Raw genomic sequence first — 19,255 nt, 5'->3', positions numbered from 1 at the left:
GTACCGTGAATCTGCACACAGTGGGCTTTCAGAACCTTAGGAGACTTGAGCCATTCCCACTCGAGCCAGAACCCTCCCCAGGAAGGAAAACAGCTGTGGAGTCATTTTGGCCCCAGCACTGGTTCCCAAACCCTGGCGGCTCCTACAGCCTCTACGGTGTGAAGAGGGAGGTCCCTTTTGACAGAGCTTTCCGGCTGTCAGATCGAAGCTGTTGTTTCACTGTCAGCTGTGTCTCTGCCGTTGCAGCCAGGTGGGCCACGCTGCTCCAAAGGAGCTCACAAGCTGAGTTGCAAGGGAGGTATTGAGAGGACAGGGATGGCTACAACGTGCTGCAAACTGAGTGAGGGTCCCCACAATCCTCAGCAAAGGTCTGTGGTGTGCAAGTGGGGAGTAGAGGGCCCCCAAGTTCCAAAGGAAGGGAGGTACTCGGGAGATAAAGCCCTTGGCTGCTGTGGTAGCAGCTGCAGATGGCAGCTCGTCCACAGTGCACTTCGAATGAGGTCATATGAGCGGGACTCTGGAAATGGCTCCGAAATCCAGAGAAAGGGGTCAGGGTATGTGGGAATCCGGCGGGGGTGGGGGGTGGATGAAGGAAGGTGTCCTTCCTCTCTCCAGTGCAATTTGGTTTGGTGAGTCTCAAAGCTACCAGATGGCACTTCCCAAGTCAGGCCCCCGCAGGAATCAGGGTGGGCTGCGTGCCTCGGCCCCTGCCACAGGGACAAGCCACACCAGTGGCCTCCCTGAGCTCAAATGGCCGGATCTGGGGGTTCCGTCTGGGTGCACACCTCCTTGCTGTGGCCAAGTTCCCCCCTTCTCTGAGCACCAGCTTCATCATCCTCTCGAATGAGGACATCGATTGCTACCTTGGCACGTTACTCTCTTCATCCTGTGAAGACTCATTAGGCTTATCCTACAATTACTAGCTGGCCCGAAGAGATATCTCCTGAATCCAGATTAAGCTGGAGTCTCCCAGGCTCATCTGGCATGTCTTCCCTGAAGTCTGCCAAAACCCACACCCTTGCATTTCCAGGGACTCCCCTTAGCCGGCTGGGCAGAAAACCCAGCATGGTTCAAACAAGCTGACAGACAAGCGGGAGAGGACTCACGGGCAGACGGCCTCCGTCAGGTCTCGGGTGGAGCTCTGGGACCACAGCAGCAACGGGCCATCCCAGCCCCTGGGCTCAGCAGCGCCCTCATTCTCAGGCCGGCGGCTCTGCCCTGAGGGGAGCAGGAAGGTCACCAACTGCCGCAGGCGGACCTCAAGCCCCTCCTACTGCTGGAGCCTGACCTCCCCCGGCCCCACCCCTTCCCCTACCCCAGCAGGACGAGAGCTCGTCTTCCCCTGGCTTCCAACGTGAGGCCCGGCCCTGGGCCCCGATTGGGCACTGCCCCAGTCCGGAGCCAATCACAGTGGCCAGGGAGGTGGAACGCACCGATTGGCCAGGGCCAGGTCATGTGACCATGCTCCCCAGGAAACTCAAATATTACCAAGATTCCCTAACAAACCAATGAACAAAATTATCCAGTAAAGGCAAACCGTACTTTTTAATGAGGCCGATGTCACAGAAAAAAAAAAAAAAAGCTTCACAATGAACTGCTCAAGGAAGCTACTAAACAAACTTTCAGAAAAGTTAAGTAGTTTTTTTTTTTTTTTTTAATAGGGTGACGGAGAGCTATACCTTTCCCATCTATGTGAATTTAGGTTTAAACTAGATTTCCCTTGGCTATTATATACCACAAAAAAACCCCACATCACCCCCTTTCACTCCCCCCACCCCCCAAAAGTGTTTTAGTCTATTGAGTTTTTGTGTCCTCAGTTGTGTCTGATTCACGGCAACTCACGAACTCTACACAGCCAGGCTCTTCCGTCCATGGAATTCACGGCAATTTTTTTCTGTCACAGTAAATGCCCACCCTGGGTGATCCAAAGGCAAGGGCTCAGAGGCTCCTGAGAGTCTAACTCCTTTCAGCCGAGCACAGAGCTGGCTCCTCACTGGGATGCCTGTGGCCTGGGGCTCCCAGAGGGGAGAGCAGCACTCGCCCCACCGTGTGGTCACTGCTGGAAGTGCAGGCTGCTCCTCACTCCCCCTTGACAGTGTCCCTGAGGGCAGAACAGTGGGAATCTACTCAAGGTGGAAATGCAAACTCCCATGCAACCAAACTTCCCACAAGGTCTCCAAAACCACTCAGGAACAGGGAATTGGAAACTGCAGGGCATGACATGAATGGAGATGGAGACTTGACACCTTACACCGAGTTCACTTCCAGTTATCCCTAGACAAAGTTTCCATGAAAACTTGTCACAAATCTAGAAGAACAATGAGCAGAAACCGGACACGTGCTTTGAGTCTTCACACACAAAACTAAAAGGCAGTCCACAAAACAACCCAGAGAATACAGTGGACTTTGCAAAATCAAAGATATCTACTGTGGGAAAGACCTCATTACAAAAGCAAAAGACAGGTCATACATCGCGAGACGAATGAGTGGAAACACAAAGCTTCTCAAGGATGTGTCTCCAAACAGACAAAGAACACCAACACAACAAGCCTGTGAAAACTAGGGAAAGGTCTGAAGGGACACCAGACTGAGGAAGACACACACAGAGTATCCCGGATGATGTCCAGCACGGAGGGCCTGAAGAAACAACAGTCTAGTTGCACTCCCTCAGGCCTGTGTGACCCTGGATGAGGCCTCTGTTTCCCGGTGGCTCTGAGAGATGGACAGGGAGGAAGGGGAAGAGAAATCACTTGCATTTCTAATACTCACAGCAAAGTCTTCCAATGAGAAGGGAATTATCACCCCCACTGACAATGCCATGCACTGAAGTGATACCCACGAGTCCATCTAACCCAGAAGGGAAGGAAGGACCTGTTCTCACAAAACGGCGAGAGATGGAAGAAGGAAGATCAAGCCCACACCAATCACTGGAAAGAGAAGCTGTGCTCAGGGCTTGAAAGAATTCCTATTGGGAAAATGATGTCACAGCCCCACAAGGCAATCCACAGCTTGGATGCTATTCCTCCCAAAATGCCAATGCATTGTCGCACCGAACAAAGAACCGCAAAAGGGGTTACGGAAACAGAAAAGAGCCTAAATTGTCAATACAATCCGACGAAAAAGCCCCGATACGGACATCCAAGGTTGTGTGAAAGGAAATTAGACGACCAAACTAGGATCCTCAGGAGCGTATCGGAGAAGGCGATGGCGACCCACGCCAGTACTCTTGCCTGGAAAATGCCCTGGACGGAGGAGCCTGGTAGGCTGCAGGCCATGGGGTCGCGCAGAGTCAGACACGACTGAAGTGACTTAGCCGCAGCGGCAGCAGCAGGACAGTATGCTATTGGGAATACAACAACACACACAGATCCAGATCGATGGAATAAAGTTGAGGGTCCAGAAACAAACCCCGGCATCCATGGTCAACTCATCTCTGACACAGAAGGGGAGAATATCCAAATGGGAACAAGAAAGCCTCTTCAATAAATGGCCATGGGAAAACCAGACAGCTACATCTGAAGAACGCTATTGGTTTTGATCTCACACCACCTCAATATCGGGGAAAAACCTCACCCTAAAGACTGATGTCATGAGATAGCTAGAAAGAAGCGTAGGTCAAAGGCTCCTTAACATCAGTCTCCTTGCCATTTGCTGGGCGGAGGTAGAAATGGGTCTCTTCAAGTAAGGGAAAGAGGGAAACGAAGTACACCAATGGGTTTCCATCCAATGGAACCTCTTCACAACAGAGAAGCTAAGCATTCACAGATGCAAAAGATAGGAAACGGAACATGAGAGACTCCTTGCAAGTGGTGTATCTGAGAAGGGGTTCATATGGAAAGAGACGAAGAATGCACAGCACTCAGATTCCAAGAAACACCACCACCACCCTTGACCCTTCCCCCATGACCAACTCCGACCTAAAGCCTTTCTCTCCCTCTAACCCATCCCTAAAACATAACCCTCATCTAATCATATACATGTGCATTCCTAGCATCCATCCATCCACACACGAGAGAGAAAGAGGAAGACACAGACTGAATCGAGAAAGGAAAAGAGAGGGACACAGCCAGAGAGAGACACGGAACCAAAGAGAGGAAAGGAGTCGATGGTCCAGACTTTTCATCAATCTGTCTCGAAGGTAGAAGCAATGACAGCGCCCATCCACCCCAGAAGGGGGAAAAGGACGGAAGGTTTGGAGAGGAAAAGACAAGAACGCAGGGAGCCATTAGAAGCTCAGCCACCCGCAGAAGCCGAGCTGGGACACTTGAACAGAATCTCAATGGAAACAGAGGACCAGAAAGTTGGCTACTCTTTTCTATAAGAGAGGGAGACCTTCGAGTCTTCCTTTCGGGCCTCCAACTTGGATGTGGGGTCTCAAAACAGTCAGGAGGGGCAGTGCCTTTTCCTGGGTACCACGGCGCATCCAGGCCTCGTTCTGCCCCATTCTGTGCTGTGTCAGCCCTGGATGGAGTCTTTCTTTCTGAAGTCTCAGCGCACAAGCTCCACGTGATATCGGCCCCAGGTGGAGAGGCACGGAGCTGCTCGTAGGCCGACAGACCTAGGAAACAGATGGGAGAATGACCCCCACTCTGCAGATGGAGAGACTGGGGAAACCCTGAGGGGCATATGCTTGTCCAGGGCCACACCACTTATGAGAAGAAGGAGCCTGGTCTGAGAGCAGCGGGGTCCTCGGAGCTCAGGCCCTGGCTGCACCCAGGCCTCCCCAGGGCTGTGGGCTGGGCTGTGTGGCTGTCAATGTGCCTGCACATGGCCTAAGGGGGGTGGTCGAGCAGTCAGAAACCCAGAGATTCCCTTGGGAAGTTTTGGGGAAGGGACCTCAGCACGAACCCCAGGAAATGATGTCACCTGCCGGCAACAGAACCCAACAGAACCCGCAACCCGGGTATCCAGGCCTCCAGAGCGGAGAGGAGCCCCCAGCCAGATCTCTTGCTGCCAGGATGTTCTGCTGTTTGCCCCTGCCCAGAGGCCGGGGCCTCAGGAGAGCTCACAGGCAGTGTGCGTGGGCACCCTGTCGACGTTGGCTCAGGGCACCCCCGAGAGGCCTCTGGCCCTCTGCCCGGAGAAACAGAAAGGTAACACGGGGAGCCCCAGGCCGGGCCAGGCCACCTCTCCCATGCCACCCGGAAACACCGGGTCCTTTGCCTGTGTGTGTGGATGCGGGTTTCTCGGGGTGTGTCTCCCTCAAGGAAGCCCAGGCGGATGTGGGGTCAGAAGCCTGCGGACAAGTTGTGTCCACACCCCAGGGGAGATCAGGCTGGCTGGGATGGGAACAGTGCGGGCAGGGCCGGCCGCCCAGGCTGACCTCACACCCTCAGGTGGGTCTCTTTCCTCCCGGGTGGGGATCTGAGCAGACACACGTCTCTGACCCTTCTGGGAAGAGAAGTTCGAGCAGGCAGAAGCAGCGGCTCCACTGGCCAGGCCCAGCTCGGAAAACTCCCAGCACGGCTGGCTGACGGTCACTGTCGTTGCAGAGCTTCCCACGTGATGAGGCCGAGGACGGGGACACCCCGTCCACCTCCCGGAGGGAGGGGTCGGAGCACCAACCCCCCGCCCGTGAGGCCCAGTGCAGGGTCCAGGTGAGCGTGCCCACGGAGGCATCAGCCCCACCGGGGGCGAAGCGGAGGCGGGGAAGGCCTGCTGCCGAGACACCGCCCAGGATACACCCGGCGGCCCAGTCTGAGGCTGCCACGGAGCTCAGCACACCCGGCTCCGACCCAGAGTCCCGAGAACCCCGGCCTCTGAGGCAGCAGGAGGACCTGGAGCCCAGCACGCCAGAGCACAGAGGTAAGGACGCTGGGGCTGGTGCACGGGAGTGTGTGGGGAGGGGGTGCTGAGCTACACAGGGACGAGTCCCCAAAAGATGCTGCCGGGCCTGCAGCAAGCGCTGGCCTCACACCCCCACCCCCATCTTGCACACTTCAGTCCCAAAAGACATCCAACCCTGGGTATTCTTTCGGAATCTCTTGGGAGCTTTCTGTCCCGGGATACGCACATGCCAAGGCTGGTCTGTGGGCAAACTTTGCTTCTCCCCCAGCTCTCGCACTGGCCTCCAACTGGAAACAGGCTCCACTTCCCAGACCTGTGCCTACAGAGGTGGTGGCTCCAGGTGCAGGACCCAGGGATCCACCGAGGGCAGATGGAGAACCGAGCCTTGCCCTCGCAGAGACACCAGGCCAGCTGGGTACTGGCCAGCACACCGGGCAGATCGGATTTCCGTGCCTGCAGGACCCCCAGCCCCAGGCACTGATGTCCCACCCCCTCAGCCAGAACCTCCACCTCCACGTGCACCTGTACCTGCTCGGGCTTTGGCAGGAGAACCCGAGGCAGAGGAGGAGTCACCGCCTCGGCAGGGAGAGCCTGCCCTGGCTCCCGCGCAACACCCAGACGCCGACGATGACTCACCCGCCCCTGCAGGAAGAACGAGCCCCCGCTCTGGACAGAGACCCAGAGCCCTTGCCGGAAACACCATGTCCAGGGGAGCGGTCGGCTCTGCAGCCTCCATCCCTGTCTGCTCACCGTGGACGCCGGCAACTCGGTCTGCCCCCAGGGGACATGGAGTTCCTTTCCCCTGAGCTGCTTTGCATTTGGTTTGTTTCCACCTTTCTGGTGATGTTTTACTTTTTGTATGGTTTCGTCTATTTTTGTTGGTTAAGTTGGGATTAGTAAACTTTTTCATCATTGTTGCAATTTGGGACACTGTTGTGTAACTCTGGTGATACGGTGTTACCATCACCACTCTGTAGTTTCAGACCCGTTCGATCTTTATGCCCCACCCGCCAACAAAGCCTGGGTTCAAGGCAAGCAGGCCCTGTTCATCCCTCCCCCCGATCCTGACCACAATTTCATCTTTTCTTTCTGCATTCCTTCCTATATTCTTGGTGTCCCCAATCAATGACTCTCAGTGAGATGACTGAAGGAGTTTTTTTCGGACTCTCCACCTACTGTAAGACTCCATTGGAGAGTTCTCATTTTTATGTCATTTGAACTAGCCTTTGATAGCTGAAAGGACGGTGTACGTCCTTTCAAGATATCATGTGCCAAACGAAGCCCTTTTGGCAAATGCCATCATTATCTCCAGGCAGGCATTGCTGTTTGAAGGGTGACATCTCAGCCAGAAGGCAGAGGCTGAGCTCCTCTTGTTGCACCAGCTCCCAAAAGAAGCCAAGAAAGGGAGCTGGAACAACAAACCACCCCAACGCCCAGGAAAGCGTTCTTCACGACAGAAGGCTAGCAAATGACCCAACAACCTTGTGGCCCAGAACCCCTCTAGAAAAATCACTGTTCCATACAAAAGAGAAACACATGGGAAGTTCCAAGGAGAGGCAATGCCCATGGCCAGTGTACTTTAGAGACGGCCTGACCGCTCCGGGGAAGACACGCACCGACGGAACCCCTTGGGAAACAGCAGTGAGAGTCCTCACCGTCGTAAGGGTTTCCTCTGGGGACAACCTGCCCTGGGCACCACATGAGGGAGCAGACCGGCTTCTCTTCCTCTGCCCCCACACCACTCACTCATGAAGGCAGCTCAGGTGTTCTCATGCCCTGCCTGCCTGCCTGCCTGCCTGGCTCATCCGTGAGCTGTGACCACCTCCAGGGCAGGACTCCACCTTCTCCTCTCTGTGTACCGTGAATCTGCACACAGTGGGCTTTCAGAACCTTAGGAGACTTGAGCCATTCCCACTCGAGCCAGAACCCTCCCCAGGAAGGAAAACAGCTGTGGAGTCATTTTGGCCCCAGCACTGGTTCCCAAACCCTGGCGGCTCCTACAGCCTCTACGGTGTGAAGAGGGAGGTCCCTTTTGACAGAGCTTTCCGGCTGTCAGATCGAAGCTGTTGTTTCACTGTCAGCTGTGTCTCTGCCGTTGCAGCCAGGTGGGCCACGCTGCTCCAAAGGAGCTCACAAGCTGAGTTGCAAGGGAGGTATTGAGAGGACAGGGATGGCTACAACGTGCTGCAAACTGAGTGAGGGTCCCCACAATCCTCAGCAAAGGTCTGTGGTGTGCAAGTGGGGAGTAGAGGGCCCCCAAGTTCCAAAGGAAGGGAGGTACTCGGGAGATAAAGCCCTTGGCTGCTGTGGTAGCAGCTGCAGATGGCAGCTCGTCCACAGTGCACTTCGAATGAGGTCATATGAGCGGGACTCTGGAAGTGGCTCCGAAATCCAGAGAAAGGGGTCAGGGTATGTGGGAATCCGGCGGGGGTGGGGGGTGGATGAAGGAAGGTGTCCTTCCTCTCTCCAGTGCAATTTGGTTTGGTGAGTCTCAAAGCTACCAGATGGCACTTCCCAAGTCAGGCCCCCGCAGGAATCAGGGTGGGCTGCGTGCCTCGGCCCCTGCCACAGGGACAAGCCACACCAGTGGCCTCCCTGAGCTCAAATGGCCGGATCTGGGGGTTCCGTCTGGGTGCACACCTCCTTGCTGTGGCCAAGTTCCCCCCTTCTCTGAGCACCAGCTTCATCATCCTCTCGAATGAGGACATCGATTGCTACCTTGGCACGTTACTCTCTTCATCCTGTGAAGACTCATTAGGCTTATCCTACAATTACTAGCTGGCCCGAAGAGATATCTCCTGAATCCAGATTAAGCTGGAGTCTCCCAGGCTCATCTGGCATGTCTTCCCTGAAGTCTGCCAAAACCCACACCCTTGCATTTCCAGGGACTCCCCTTAGCCGGCTGGGCAGAAAACCCAGCATGGTTCAAACAAGCTGACAGACAAGCGGGAGAGGACTCACGGGCAGACGGCCTCCGTCAGGTCTCGGGTGGAGCTCTGGGACCACAGCAGCAACGGGCCATCCCAGCCCCTGGGCTCAGCAGTGCCCTCATTCTCAGGCCGGCGGCTCTGCCCTGAGGGGAGCAGGAAGGTCACCAACTGCCGCAGGCGGACCTCAAGCCCCTCCTACTGCTGGAGCCTGACCTCCCCCGGCCCCACCCCTTCCCCTACCCCAGCAGGACGAGAGCTCGTCTTCCCCTGGCTTCCAACGTGAGGCCCGGCCCTGGGCCCCGATTGGGCACTGCCCCAGTCCGGAGCCAATCACAGTGGCCAGGGAGGTGGAACGCACCGATTGGCCAGGGCCAGGTCATGTGACCATGCTCCCCAGGAAACTCAAATATTACCAAGATTCCCTAACAAACCAATGAACAAAATTATCCAGTAAAGGCAAACCGTACTTTTTAATGAGGCCGATGTCACAGAAAAAAAAAAAAAAGCTTCACAATGAACTGCTCAAGGAAGCTACTAAATAAACTTTCAGAAAAGTTAAGTAGTTTTTTTTTTTTTTTTAATAGGGTGATGGAGAGCTATACCTTTCCCATCTATGTGAATTTAGGTTTAAACTAGATTTCCCTTGGCTATTATATACGACAAAAAAACCCCACATCACCCCCTTTCACTCCCCCCACCCCCCAAAAGTGTTTTAGTCTATTGAGTTTTTGTGTCCTCAGTTGTGTCTGATTCACGGCAACTCACGAACTCTACACAGCCAGGCTCTTCCGTCCATGGAATTCAGGGCAATTTTTTTCTGTCACAGTAAATGCCCACCCTGGGTGATCCAAAGGCAAGGGCTCAGAGGCTCCTGAGAGTCTAACTCCTTTCAGCCGAGCACAGAGCTGGCTCCTCACTGGGATGCCTGTGGCCTGGGGCTCCCAGAGGGGAGAGCAGCACTCGCCCCACCGTGTGGTCACTGCTGGAAGTGCAGGCTGCTCCTCACTCCCCCTTGACAGTGTCCCTGAGGGCAGAACAGTGGGAATCTACTCAAGGTGGAAATGCAAACTCCCATGCAACCAAACTTCCCACAAGGTCTCCAAAACCACTCAGGAACAGGGAATTGGAAACTGCAGGGCATGACATGAATGGAGATGGAGACTTGACACCTTACACCGAGTTCACTTCCAGTTATCCCTAGACAAAGTTTCCATGAAAACTTGTCACAAATCTAGAAGAACAATGAGCAGAAACCGGACACGTGCTTTGAGTCTTCACACACAAAACTAAAAGGCAGTCCACAAAACAACCCAGAGAATACAGTGGACTTTGCAAAATCAAAGATATCTACTGTGGGAAAGACCTCATTACAAAAGCAAAAGACAGGTCATACATCGCGAGACGAATGAGTGGAAACACAAAGCTTCTCAAGGATGTGTCTCCAAACAGACAAAGAACACCAACACAACAAGCCTGTGAAAACTAGGGAAAGGTCTGAAGGGACACCAGACTGAGGAAGACACACACAGAGTATCCCGGATGATGTCCAGCACGGAGGGCCTGAAGAAACAACAGTCTAGTTGCACTCCCTCAGGCCTGTGTGACCCTGGATGAGGCCTCTGTTTCCCGGTGGCTCTGAGAGATGGACAGGGAGGAAGGGGAAGAGAAATCACTTGCATTTCTAATACTCACAGCAAAGTCTTCCAATGAGAAGGGAATTATCACCCCCACTGACAATGCCATGCACTGAAGTGATACCCACGAGTCCATCTAACCCAGAAGGGAAGGAAGGACCTGTTCTCAAAAAACGGCGAGAGATGGAAGAAGGAAGATCAAGCCCACACCAATCACTGGAAAGAGAAGCTGTGCTCAGGGCTTGAAAGAATTCCTATTGGGAAAATGATGTCACAGCCCCACAAGGCAATCCACAGCTTGGATGCTATTCCTCCCAAAATGCCAATGCATTGTCGCACCGAACAAAGAACTGCAAAAGGGGTTACGGAAACAGAAAAGAGCCTAAATTGTCAATACAATCCGACGAAAAAGCCCCGATACGGACATCCAAGGTTGTGTGAAAGGAAATTAGACGACCAAACTAGGATCCTCAGGAGCGTATCGGAGAAGGCGATGGCGACCCACGCCAGTACTCTTGCCTGGAAAATGCCCTGGACGGAGGAGCCTGGTAGGCTGCAGGCCATGGGGTCGCGCAGAGTCAGACACGACTGAAGTGACTTAGCCGCAGCGGCAGCAGCAGGACAGTATGCTATTGGGAATACAACAACACACACAGATCCAGATCGATGGAATAAAGTTGAGGGTCCAGAAACAAACCCCGGCATCCATGGTCAACTCATCTCTGACACAGAAGGGGAGAATATCCAAATGGGAACAAGAAAGCCTCTTCAATAAATGGCCATGGGAAAACCAGACAGCTACATCTGAAGAACGCTATTGGTTTTGATCTCACACCACCTCAATATCGGGGAAAAACCTCACCCTAAAGACTGATGTCTTGAGATAGCTAGAAAGAAGCGTAGGTCAAAGGCTCCTTAACATCAGAGTCTCCTTGCCATTTGCTGGGCGGAGGTAGAAATGGGTCTCTTCAAGTAAGGGAAAGAGGGAAACGAAGTACACCAATGGGTTTCCATCCAATGGAACCTCTTCACAACAGAGAAGCTAAGCATTCACAGATGCAAAAGATAGGAAACGGAACATGAGAGACTCCTTGCAAGTGGTGTATCTGAGAAGGGGTTCATATGGAAAGAGACGAAGAATGCACAGCACTCAGATTCCAAGAAACACCACCACCACCCTTGACCCTTCCCCCATGACCAACTCCGACCTAAAGCCTTTCTCTCCCTCTAACCCATCCCTAAAACATAACCCTCATCTAATCATATACATGTGCATTCCTAGCATCCATCCATCCACACACGAGAGAGAAAGAGGAAGACACAGACTGAATCGAGAAAGGAAAAGAGAGGGACACAGCCAGAGAGAGACACGGAACCAAAGAGAGGAAAGGAGTCGATGGTCCAGACTTTTCATCAATCTGTCTCGAAGGTAGAAGCAATGACAGCGCCCATCCACCCCAGAAGGGGGAAAAGGACGGAAGGTTTGGAGAGGAAAAGACAAGAACGCAGGGAGCCATTAGAAGCTCAGCCACCCGCAGAAGCCGAGCTGGGACACTTGAACAGAATCTCAATGGAAACAGAGGACCAGAAAGTTGGCTACTCTTTTCTATAAGAGAGGGAGACCTTCGAGTCTTCCTTTCGGGCCTCCAACTTGGATGTGGGGTCTCAAAACAGTCAGGAGGGGCAGTGCCTTTTCCTGGGTACCACGGCGCATCCAGGCCTCGTTCTGCCCCATTCTGTGCTGTGTCAGCCCTGGATGGAGTCTTTCTTTCTGAAGTCTCAGCGCACAAGCTCCACGTGATATCGGCCCCAGGTGGAGAGGCATGGAGCTGCTCGTAGGCCGACAGACCTAGGAAACAGATGGGAGAATGACCCCCACTCTGCAGATGGAGAGACTGGGGAAACCCTGAGGGGCATATGCTTGTCCAGGGCCACACCACTTATGAGAAGAAGGAGCCTGGTCTGAGAGCAGCGGGGTCCTCGGAGCTCAGGCCCTGGCTGCACCCAGGCCTCCCCAGGGCTGTGGGCTGGGCTGTGTGGCTGTCAATGTGCCTGCACATGGCCTAAGGGGGGTGGTCGAGCAGTCAGAAACCCAGAGATTCCCTTGGGAAGTTTTGGGGAAGGGACCTCAGCACGAACCCCAGGAAATGATGTCACCTGCCGGCAACAGAACCCAACAGAACCCGCAACCCGGGTATCCAGGCCTCCAGAGCGGAGAGGAGCCCCCAGCCAGATCTCTTGCTGCCAGGATGTTCTGCTGTTTGCCCCTGCCCAGAGGCCGGGGCCTCAGGAGAGCTCACAGGCAGTGTGCGTGGGCACCCTGTCGACGTTGGCTCAGGGCACCCCCGAGAGGCCTCTGGCCCTCTGCCCGGAGAAACAGAAAGGTAACACGGGGAGCCCCAGGCCGGGCCAGGCCACCTCTCCCATGCCACCCGGAAACACCGGGTCCTTTGCCTGTGTGTGTGGATGCGGGTTTCTCGGGGTGTGTCTCCCTCAAGGAAGCCCAGGCGGATGTGGGGTCAGAAGCCTGCGGACAAGTTGTGTCCACACCCCAGGGGAGATCAGGCTGGCTGGGATGGGAACAGTGCGGGCAGGGCCGGCCGCCCAGGCTGACCTCACACCCTCAGGTGGGTCTCTTTCCTCCCGGGTGGGGATCTGAGCAGACACACGTCTCTGACCCTTCTGGGAAGAGAAGTTCGAGCAGGCAGAAGCAGCGGCTCCACTGGCCAGGCCCAGCTCGGAAAACTCCCAGCACGGCTGGCTGACGGTCACTGTCGTTGCAGAGCTTCCCACGTGATGAGGCCGAGGACGGGGACACCCCGTCCACCTCCCGGAGGGAGGGGTCGGAGCACCAACCCCCCGCCCGTGAGGCCCAGTGCAGGGTCCAGGTGAGCGTGCCCACGGAGGCATCAGCCCCACCGGGGGCGAAGCGGAGGCGGGGAAGGCCTGCTGCCGAGACACCGCCCAGGATACACCCGGCGGCCCAGTCTGAGGCTGCCACGGAGCTCAGCACACCCGGCTCCGACCCAGAGTCCCGAGAACCCCGGCCTCTGAGGCAGCAGGAGGACCTGGAGCCCAGCACGCCAGAGCACAGAGGTAAGGACGCTGGGGCTGGTGCACGGGAGTGTGTGGGGAGGGGGTGCTGAGCTACACAGGGACGAGTCCCCGAAAGATGCTGCCGGGCCTGCAGCAAGCGCTGGCCTCACACCCCCACCCCCATCTTGCACACTTCAGTCCCAAAAGACATCCAACCCTGGGTATTCTTTCGGAATCTCTTGGGAGCTTTCTGTCCCGGGATACGCACATGCCAAGGCTGGTCTGTGGGCAAACTTTGCTTCTCCCCCAGCTCTCGCACTGGCCTCCAACTGGAAACAGGCTCCACTTCCCAGACCTGTGCCTACAGAGGTGGTGGCTCCAGGTGCAGGACCCAGGGATCCACCGAGGGCAGATGGAGAACCGAGCCTTGCCCTCGCAGAGACACCAGGCCAGCTGGGTACTGGCCAGCACACCGGGCAGATCGGATTTCCGTGCCTGCAGGACCCCCAGCCCCAGGCACTGATGTCCCACCCCCTCAGCCAGAACCTCCACCTCCACGTGCACCTGTACCTGCTCGGGCTTTGGCAGGAGAACCCGAGGCAGAGGAGGAGTCACCGCCTCGGCAGGGAGAGCCTGCCCTGGCTCCCGCGCAACACCCAGACGCCGACGATGACTCACCCGCCCCTGCAGGAAGAACGAGCCCCCGCTCTGGACAGAGACCCAGAGCCCTTGCCGGAAACACCATGTCCAGGGGAGCGGTCGGCTCTGCAGCCTCCATCCCTGTCTGCTCACCGTGGACGCCGGCAACTCGGTCTGCCCCCAGGGGACATGGAGTTCCTTTCCCCTGAGCTGCTTTGCATTTGGTTTGTTTCCACCTTTCTGGTGATGTTTTACTTTTTGTATGGTTTCGTCTATTTTTGTTGGTTAAGTTGGGATTAGTAAACTTTTTCATCATTGTTGCAATTTGGGACACTGTTGTGTAACTCTGGTGATACGGTGTTACCATCACCACTCTGTAGTTTCAGACCCGTTCGATCTTTATGCCCCACCCGCCAACAAAGCCTGGGTTCAAGGCAAGCAGGCCCTGTTCATCCCTCCCCCCGATCCTGACCACAATTTCATCTTTTCTTTCTGCATTCCTTCCTATATTCTTGGTGTCCCCAATCAATGACTCTCAGTGAGATGACTGAAGGAGTTTTTTTCGGACTCTCCACCTACTGTAAGACTCCATTGGAGAGTTCTCATTTTTATGTCATTTGAACTAGCCTTTGATAGCTGAAAGGACGGTGTACGTCCTTTCAAGATATCATGTGCCAAACGAAGCCCTTTTGGCAAATGCCATCATTATCTCCAGGCAGGCATTGCTGTTTGAAGGGTGACATCTCAGCCAGAAGGCAGAGGCTGAGCTCCTCTTGTTGCACCAGCTCCCAAAAGAAGCCAAGAAAGGGAGCTGGAACAACAAACCACCCCAACGCCCAGGAAAGCGTTCTTCACGACAGAAGGCTAGCAAATGACCCAACAACCTTGTGGCCCAGAACCCCTCTAGAAAAATCACTGTTCCATACAAAAGAGAAACACATGGGAAGTTCCAAGGAGAGGCAATGCCCATGGCCAGTGTACTTTAGAGACGGCCTGACCGCTCCGGGGAAGACACGCACCGACGGAACCCCTTGGGAAACAGCAGTGAGAGTCCTCACCGTCGTAAGGGTTTCCTCTGGGGACAACCTGCCCTGGGCACCACATGAGGGAGCAGACCGGCTTCTCTTCCTCTGCCCCCACACCACTCACTCATGAAGGCAGCTCAGGTGTTCTCATGCCCTGCCTGCCTGCCTGCCTGCCTGGCTCATCCGTGAGCTGTGACCACCTCCAGGGCAGGACTCCACCTTCTCCTCTCTGTGTACCGTGAATCTGCACACAGTGGGCTTTCAGAACCTTAGGAGACTTGAGCCATTCCCACTCGAGCCAGAACCCTCCCCAGGAAGGAAAACAGCTGTGGAGTCATTTTGGCCCCAGCACTGGTTCCCAAACCCTGGCGGCTCCTACAGCCTCTACGGTGTGAAGAGGGAGGTCCCTTTTGACAGAGCTTTCCGGCTGTCAGATCGAAGCTGTTGTTTCACTGTCAGCTGTGTCTCTGCCGTTGCAGCCAGGTGGGCCACGCTGCTCCAAAGGAGCTCACAAGCTGAGTTGCAAGGGAGGTATTGAGAGGACAGGGATGGCTACAACGTGCTGCAAACTGAGTGAGGGTCCCCACAATCCTCAGCAAAGGTCTGTGGTGTGCAAGTGGGGAGTAGAGGGCCCCCAAGTTCCAAAGGAAGGGAGGTACTCGGGAGATAAAGCCCTTGGCTGCTGTGGTAGCAGCTGCAGATGGCAGCTCGTCCACAGTGCACTTCGAATGAGGTCATATGAGCGGGACTCTGGAAGTGGCTCCGAAATCCAGAGAAAGGGGTCAGGGTATGTGGGAATCCGGCGGGGGTGGGGGGTGGATGAAGGAAGGTGTCCTTCCTCTCTCCAGTGCAATTTGGTTTGGTGAGTCTCAAAGCTACCAGATGGCACTTCCCAAGTCAGGCCCCCGCAGGAATCAGGGTGGGCTGCGTGCCTCGGCCCCTGCCACAGGGACAAGCCACACCAGTGGCCTCCCTGAGCTCAAATGGCCGGATCTGGGGGTTCCGTCTGGGTGCACACCTCCTTGCTGTGGCCAAGTTCCCCCCTTCTCTGAGCACCAGCTTCATCATCCTCTCGAATGAGGACATCGATTGCTACCTTGGCACGTTACTCTCTTCATCCTGTGAAGACTCATTAGGCTTATCCTACAATTACTAGCTGGCCCGAAGAGATATCTCCTGAATCCAGATTAAGCTGGAGTCTCCCAGGCTCATCTGGCATGTCTTCCCTGAAGTCTGCCAAAACCCACACCCTTGCATTTCCAGGGACTCCCCTTAGCCGGCTGGGCAGAAAACCCAGCATGGTTCAAACAAGCTGACAGACAAGCGGGAGAGGACTCACGGGCAGACGGCCTCCGTCAGGTCTCGGGTGGAGCTCTGGGACCACAGCAGCAACGGGCCATCCCAGCCCCTGGGCTCAGCAGTGCCCTCATTCTCAGGCCGGCGGCTCTGCCCTGAGGGGAGCAGGAAGGTCACCAACTGCCGCAGGCGGACCTCAAGCCCCTCCTACTGCTGGAGCCTGACCTCCCCCGGCCCCACCCCTTCCCCTACCCCAGCAGGACGAGAGCTCGTCTTCCCCTGGCTTCCAACGTGAGGCCCGGCCCTGGGCCCCGATTGGGCACTGCCCCAGTCCGGAGCCAATCACAGTGGCCAGGGAGGTGGAACGCACCGATTGGCCAGGGCCAGGTCATGTGACCATGCTCCCCAGGAAACTCAAATATTACCAAGATTCCCTAACAAACCAATGAACAAAATTATCCAGTAAAGGCAAACCGTACTTTTTAATGAGGCCGATGTCACAGAAAAAAAAAAAAAAGCTTCACAATGAACTGCTCAAGGAAGCTACTAAATAAACTTTCAGAAAAGTTAAGTAGTTTTTTTTTTTTTTTTAATAGGGTGATGGAGAGCTATACCTTTCCCATCTATGTGAATTTAGGTTTAAACTAGATTTCCCTTGGCTATTATATACGACAAAAAAACCCCACATCACCCCCTTTCACTCCCCCCACCCCCCAAAAGTGTTTTAGTCTATTGAGTTTTTGTGTCCTCAGTTGTGTCTGATTCACGGCAACTCACGAACTCTACACAGCCAGGCTCTTCCGTCCATGGAATTCAGGGCAATTTTTTTCTGTCACAGTAAATGCCCACCCTGGGTGATCCAAAGGCAAGGGCTCAGAGGCTCCTGAGAGTCTAACTCCTTTCAGCCGAGCACAGAGCTGGCTCCTCACTGGGATGCCTGTGGCCTGGGGCTCCCAGAGGGGAGAGCAGCACTCGCCCCACCGTGTGGTCACTGCTGGAAGTGCAGGCTGCTCCTCACTCCCCCTTGACAGTGTCCCTGAGGGCAGAACAGTGGGAATCTACTCAAGGTGGAAATGCAAACTCCCATGCAACCAAACTTCCCACAAGGTCTCCAAAACCACTCAGGAACAGGGAATTGGAAACTGCAGGGCATGACATGAATGGAGATGGAGACTTGACACCTTACACCGAGTTCACTTCCAGTTATCCCTAGACAAAGTTTCCATGAAAACTTGTCACAAATCTAGAAGAACAATGAGCAGAAACCGGACACGTGCTTTGAGTCTTCACACACAAAACTAAAAGGCAGTCCACAAAACAACCCAGAGAATACAGTGGACTTTGCAAAATCAAAGATATCTACTGTGGGAAAGACCTCATTACAAAAGCAAAAGACAGGTCATACATCGCGAGACGAATGAGTGGAAACACAAAGCTTCTCAAGGATGTGTCTCCAAACAGACAAAGAACACCAACACAACAAGCCTGTGAAAACTAGGGAAAGGTCTGAAGGGACACCAGACTGAGGAAGACACACACAGAGTATCCCGGATGATGTCCAGCACGGAGGGCCTGAAGAAACAACAGTCTAGTTGCACTCCCTCAGGCCTGTGTGACCCTGGATGAGGCCTCTGTTTCCCGGTGGCTCTGAGAGATGGACAGGGAGGAAGGGGAAGAGAAATCACTTGCATTTCTAATACTCACAGCAAAGTCTTCCAATGAGAAGGGAATTATCACCCCCACTGACAATGCCATGCACTGAAGTGATACCCACGAGTCCATCTAACCCAGAAGGGAAGGAAGGACCTGTTCTCACAAAACGGCGAGAGATGGAAGAAGGAAGATCAAGCCCACACCAATCACTGGAAAGAGAAGCTGTGCTCAGGGCTTGAAAGAATTCCTATTGGGAAAATGATGTCACAGCCCCACAAGGCAATCCACAGCTTGGATGCTATTCCTCCCAAAATGCCAATGCATTGTCGCACCGAACAAAGAACTGCAAAAGGGGTTACGGAAACAGAAAAGAGCCTAAATTGTCAATACAATCCGACGAAAAAGCCCCGATACGGACACCCAAGGTTGTGTGAAAGGAAATTAGACGACCAAACTAGGATCCTCAGGAGCGTATCGGAGAAGGCGATGGCGACCCACGCCAGTACTCTTGCCTGGAAAATGCCCTGGACGGAGGAGCCTGGTAGGCTGCAGGCCATGGGGTCGCGCAGAGTCAGACACGACTGAAGTGACTTAGCCGCAGCGGCAGCAGCAGGACAGTATGCTATTGGGAATACAACAACACACACAGATCCAGATCGATGGAATAAAGTTGAGGGTCCAGAAACAAACCCCGGCATCCATGGTCAACTCATCTCTGACACAGAAGGGGAGAATATCCAAATGGGAACAAGAAAGCCTCTTCAATAAATGGCCATGGGAAAACCAGACAGCTACATCTGAAGAACGCTATTGGTTTTGATCTCACACCACCTCAATATCGGGGAAAAACCTCACCCTAAAGACTGATGTCATGAGATAGCTAGAAAGAAGCGTAGGTCAAAGGCTCCTTAACATCAGAGTCTCCTTGCCATTTGCTGGGCGGAGGTAGAAATGGGTCTCTTCAAGTAAGGGAAAGAGGGAAACAAAGTACACCAATGGGTTTCCATCCAATGGAACCTCTTCACAACAGAGAAGCTAAGCATTCACAGATGCAAAAGATAGGAAACGGAACATGAGAGACTCCTTGCAAGTGGTGTATCTGAGAAGGGGTTCATATGGAAAGAGACGAAGAATGCACAGCACTCAGATTCCAAGAAACACCACCACCACCCTTGACCCTTCCCCCATGACCAACTCCGACCTAAAGCCTTTCTCTCCCTCTAACCCATCCCTAAAACATAACCCTCATCTAATC

At 54.4% G+C, this 19,255-nt stretch overlaps 2 protein-coding genes and 1 long non-coding RNA gene across 3 annotated transcripts in view; 2 read left to right on the top strand and 1 right to left on the bottom strand.

Annotated features, from left to right (window-relative positions):
- The window catches only part of LOC145529707 (uncharacterized), a 1,704,434-nt gene that overhangs the window by 1,099,404 nt on the left and 585,775 nt on the right, over window positions 1-19,255 (bottom strand). The window contains exons 75-77 of the long non-coding RNA XR_014071296.1: window positions 16,391-16,502; window positions 8,749-8,860; window positions 1,107-1,218 (exon numbers count right to left, since the gene is read on the bottom strand). This is a non-coding gene — a long non-coding RNA (uncharacterized LOC145529707). The remainder of the gene's footprint in view (window positions 1-1,106; window positions 1,219-8,748; window positions 8,861-16,390; window positions 16,503-19,255) is intronic.
- On the top strand, window positions 3,692-6,706 carry LOC145529505 (uncharacterized). The gene is made up of 3 exons (XM_081550080.1): window positions 3,692-5,093; window positions 5,493-5,805; window positions 6,056-6,706. Exons 1-3 carry the CDS (start codon window positions 4,857-4,859, stop codon window positions 6,682-6,684), a joined length of 1,179 nt encoding a protein of 392 aa, XP_081406206.1. The 5' UTR covers window positions 3,692-4,856; the 3' UTR covers window positions 6,685-6,706.
- LOC145529507 (uncharacterized) lies at window positions 9,479-14,348 on the top strand. Its single transcript, XM_081550082.1, has 3 exons — window positions 9,479-12,735; window positions 13,135-13,447; window positions 13,698-14,348. Exons 1-3 carry the CDS (start codon window positions 12,499-12,501, stop codon window positions 14,324-14,326), a joined length of 1,179 nt encoding a protein of 392 aa, XP_081406208.1. The 5' UTR covers window positions 9,479-12,498; the 3' UTR covers window positions 14,327-14,348.

The sequence above is a fragment of the Giraffa tippelskirchi genome, chromosome 12 (genome assembly GCF_054371585.1).
Source record: "Giraffa tippelskirchi isolate mGirTip1 chromosome 12, T2T-mGirTip1v1.2.pri, whole genome shotgun sequence".
NCBI classification, from domain to species: Eukaryota; Metazoa; Chordata; class Mammalia; order Artiodactyla; family Giraffidae; genus Giraffa; species Giraffa tippelskirchi.
The sequence above is the reverse complement of the archived record's forward strand: the minus strand, read 5'-3'. Positions and strand labels throughout refer to the sequence as shown.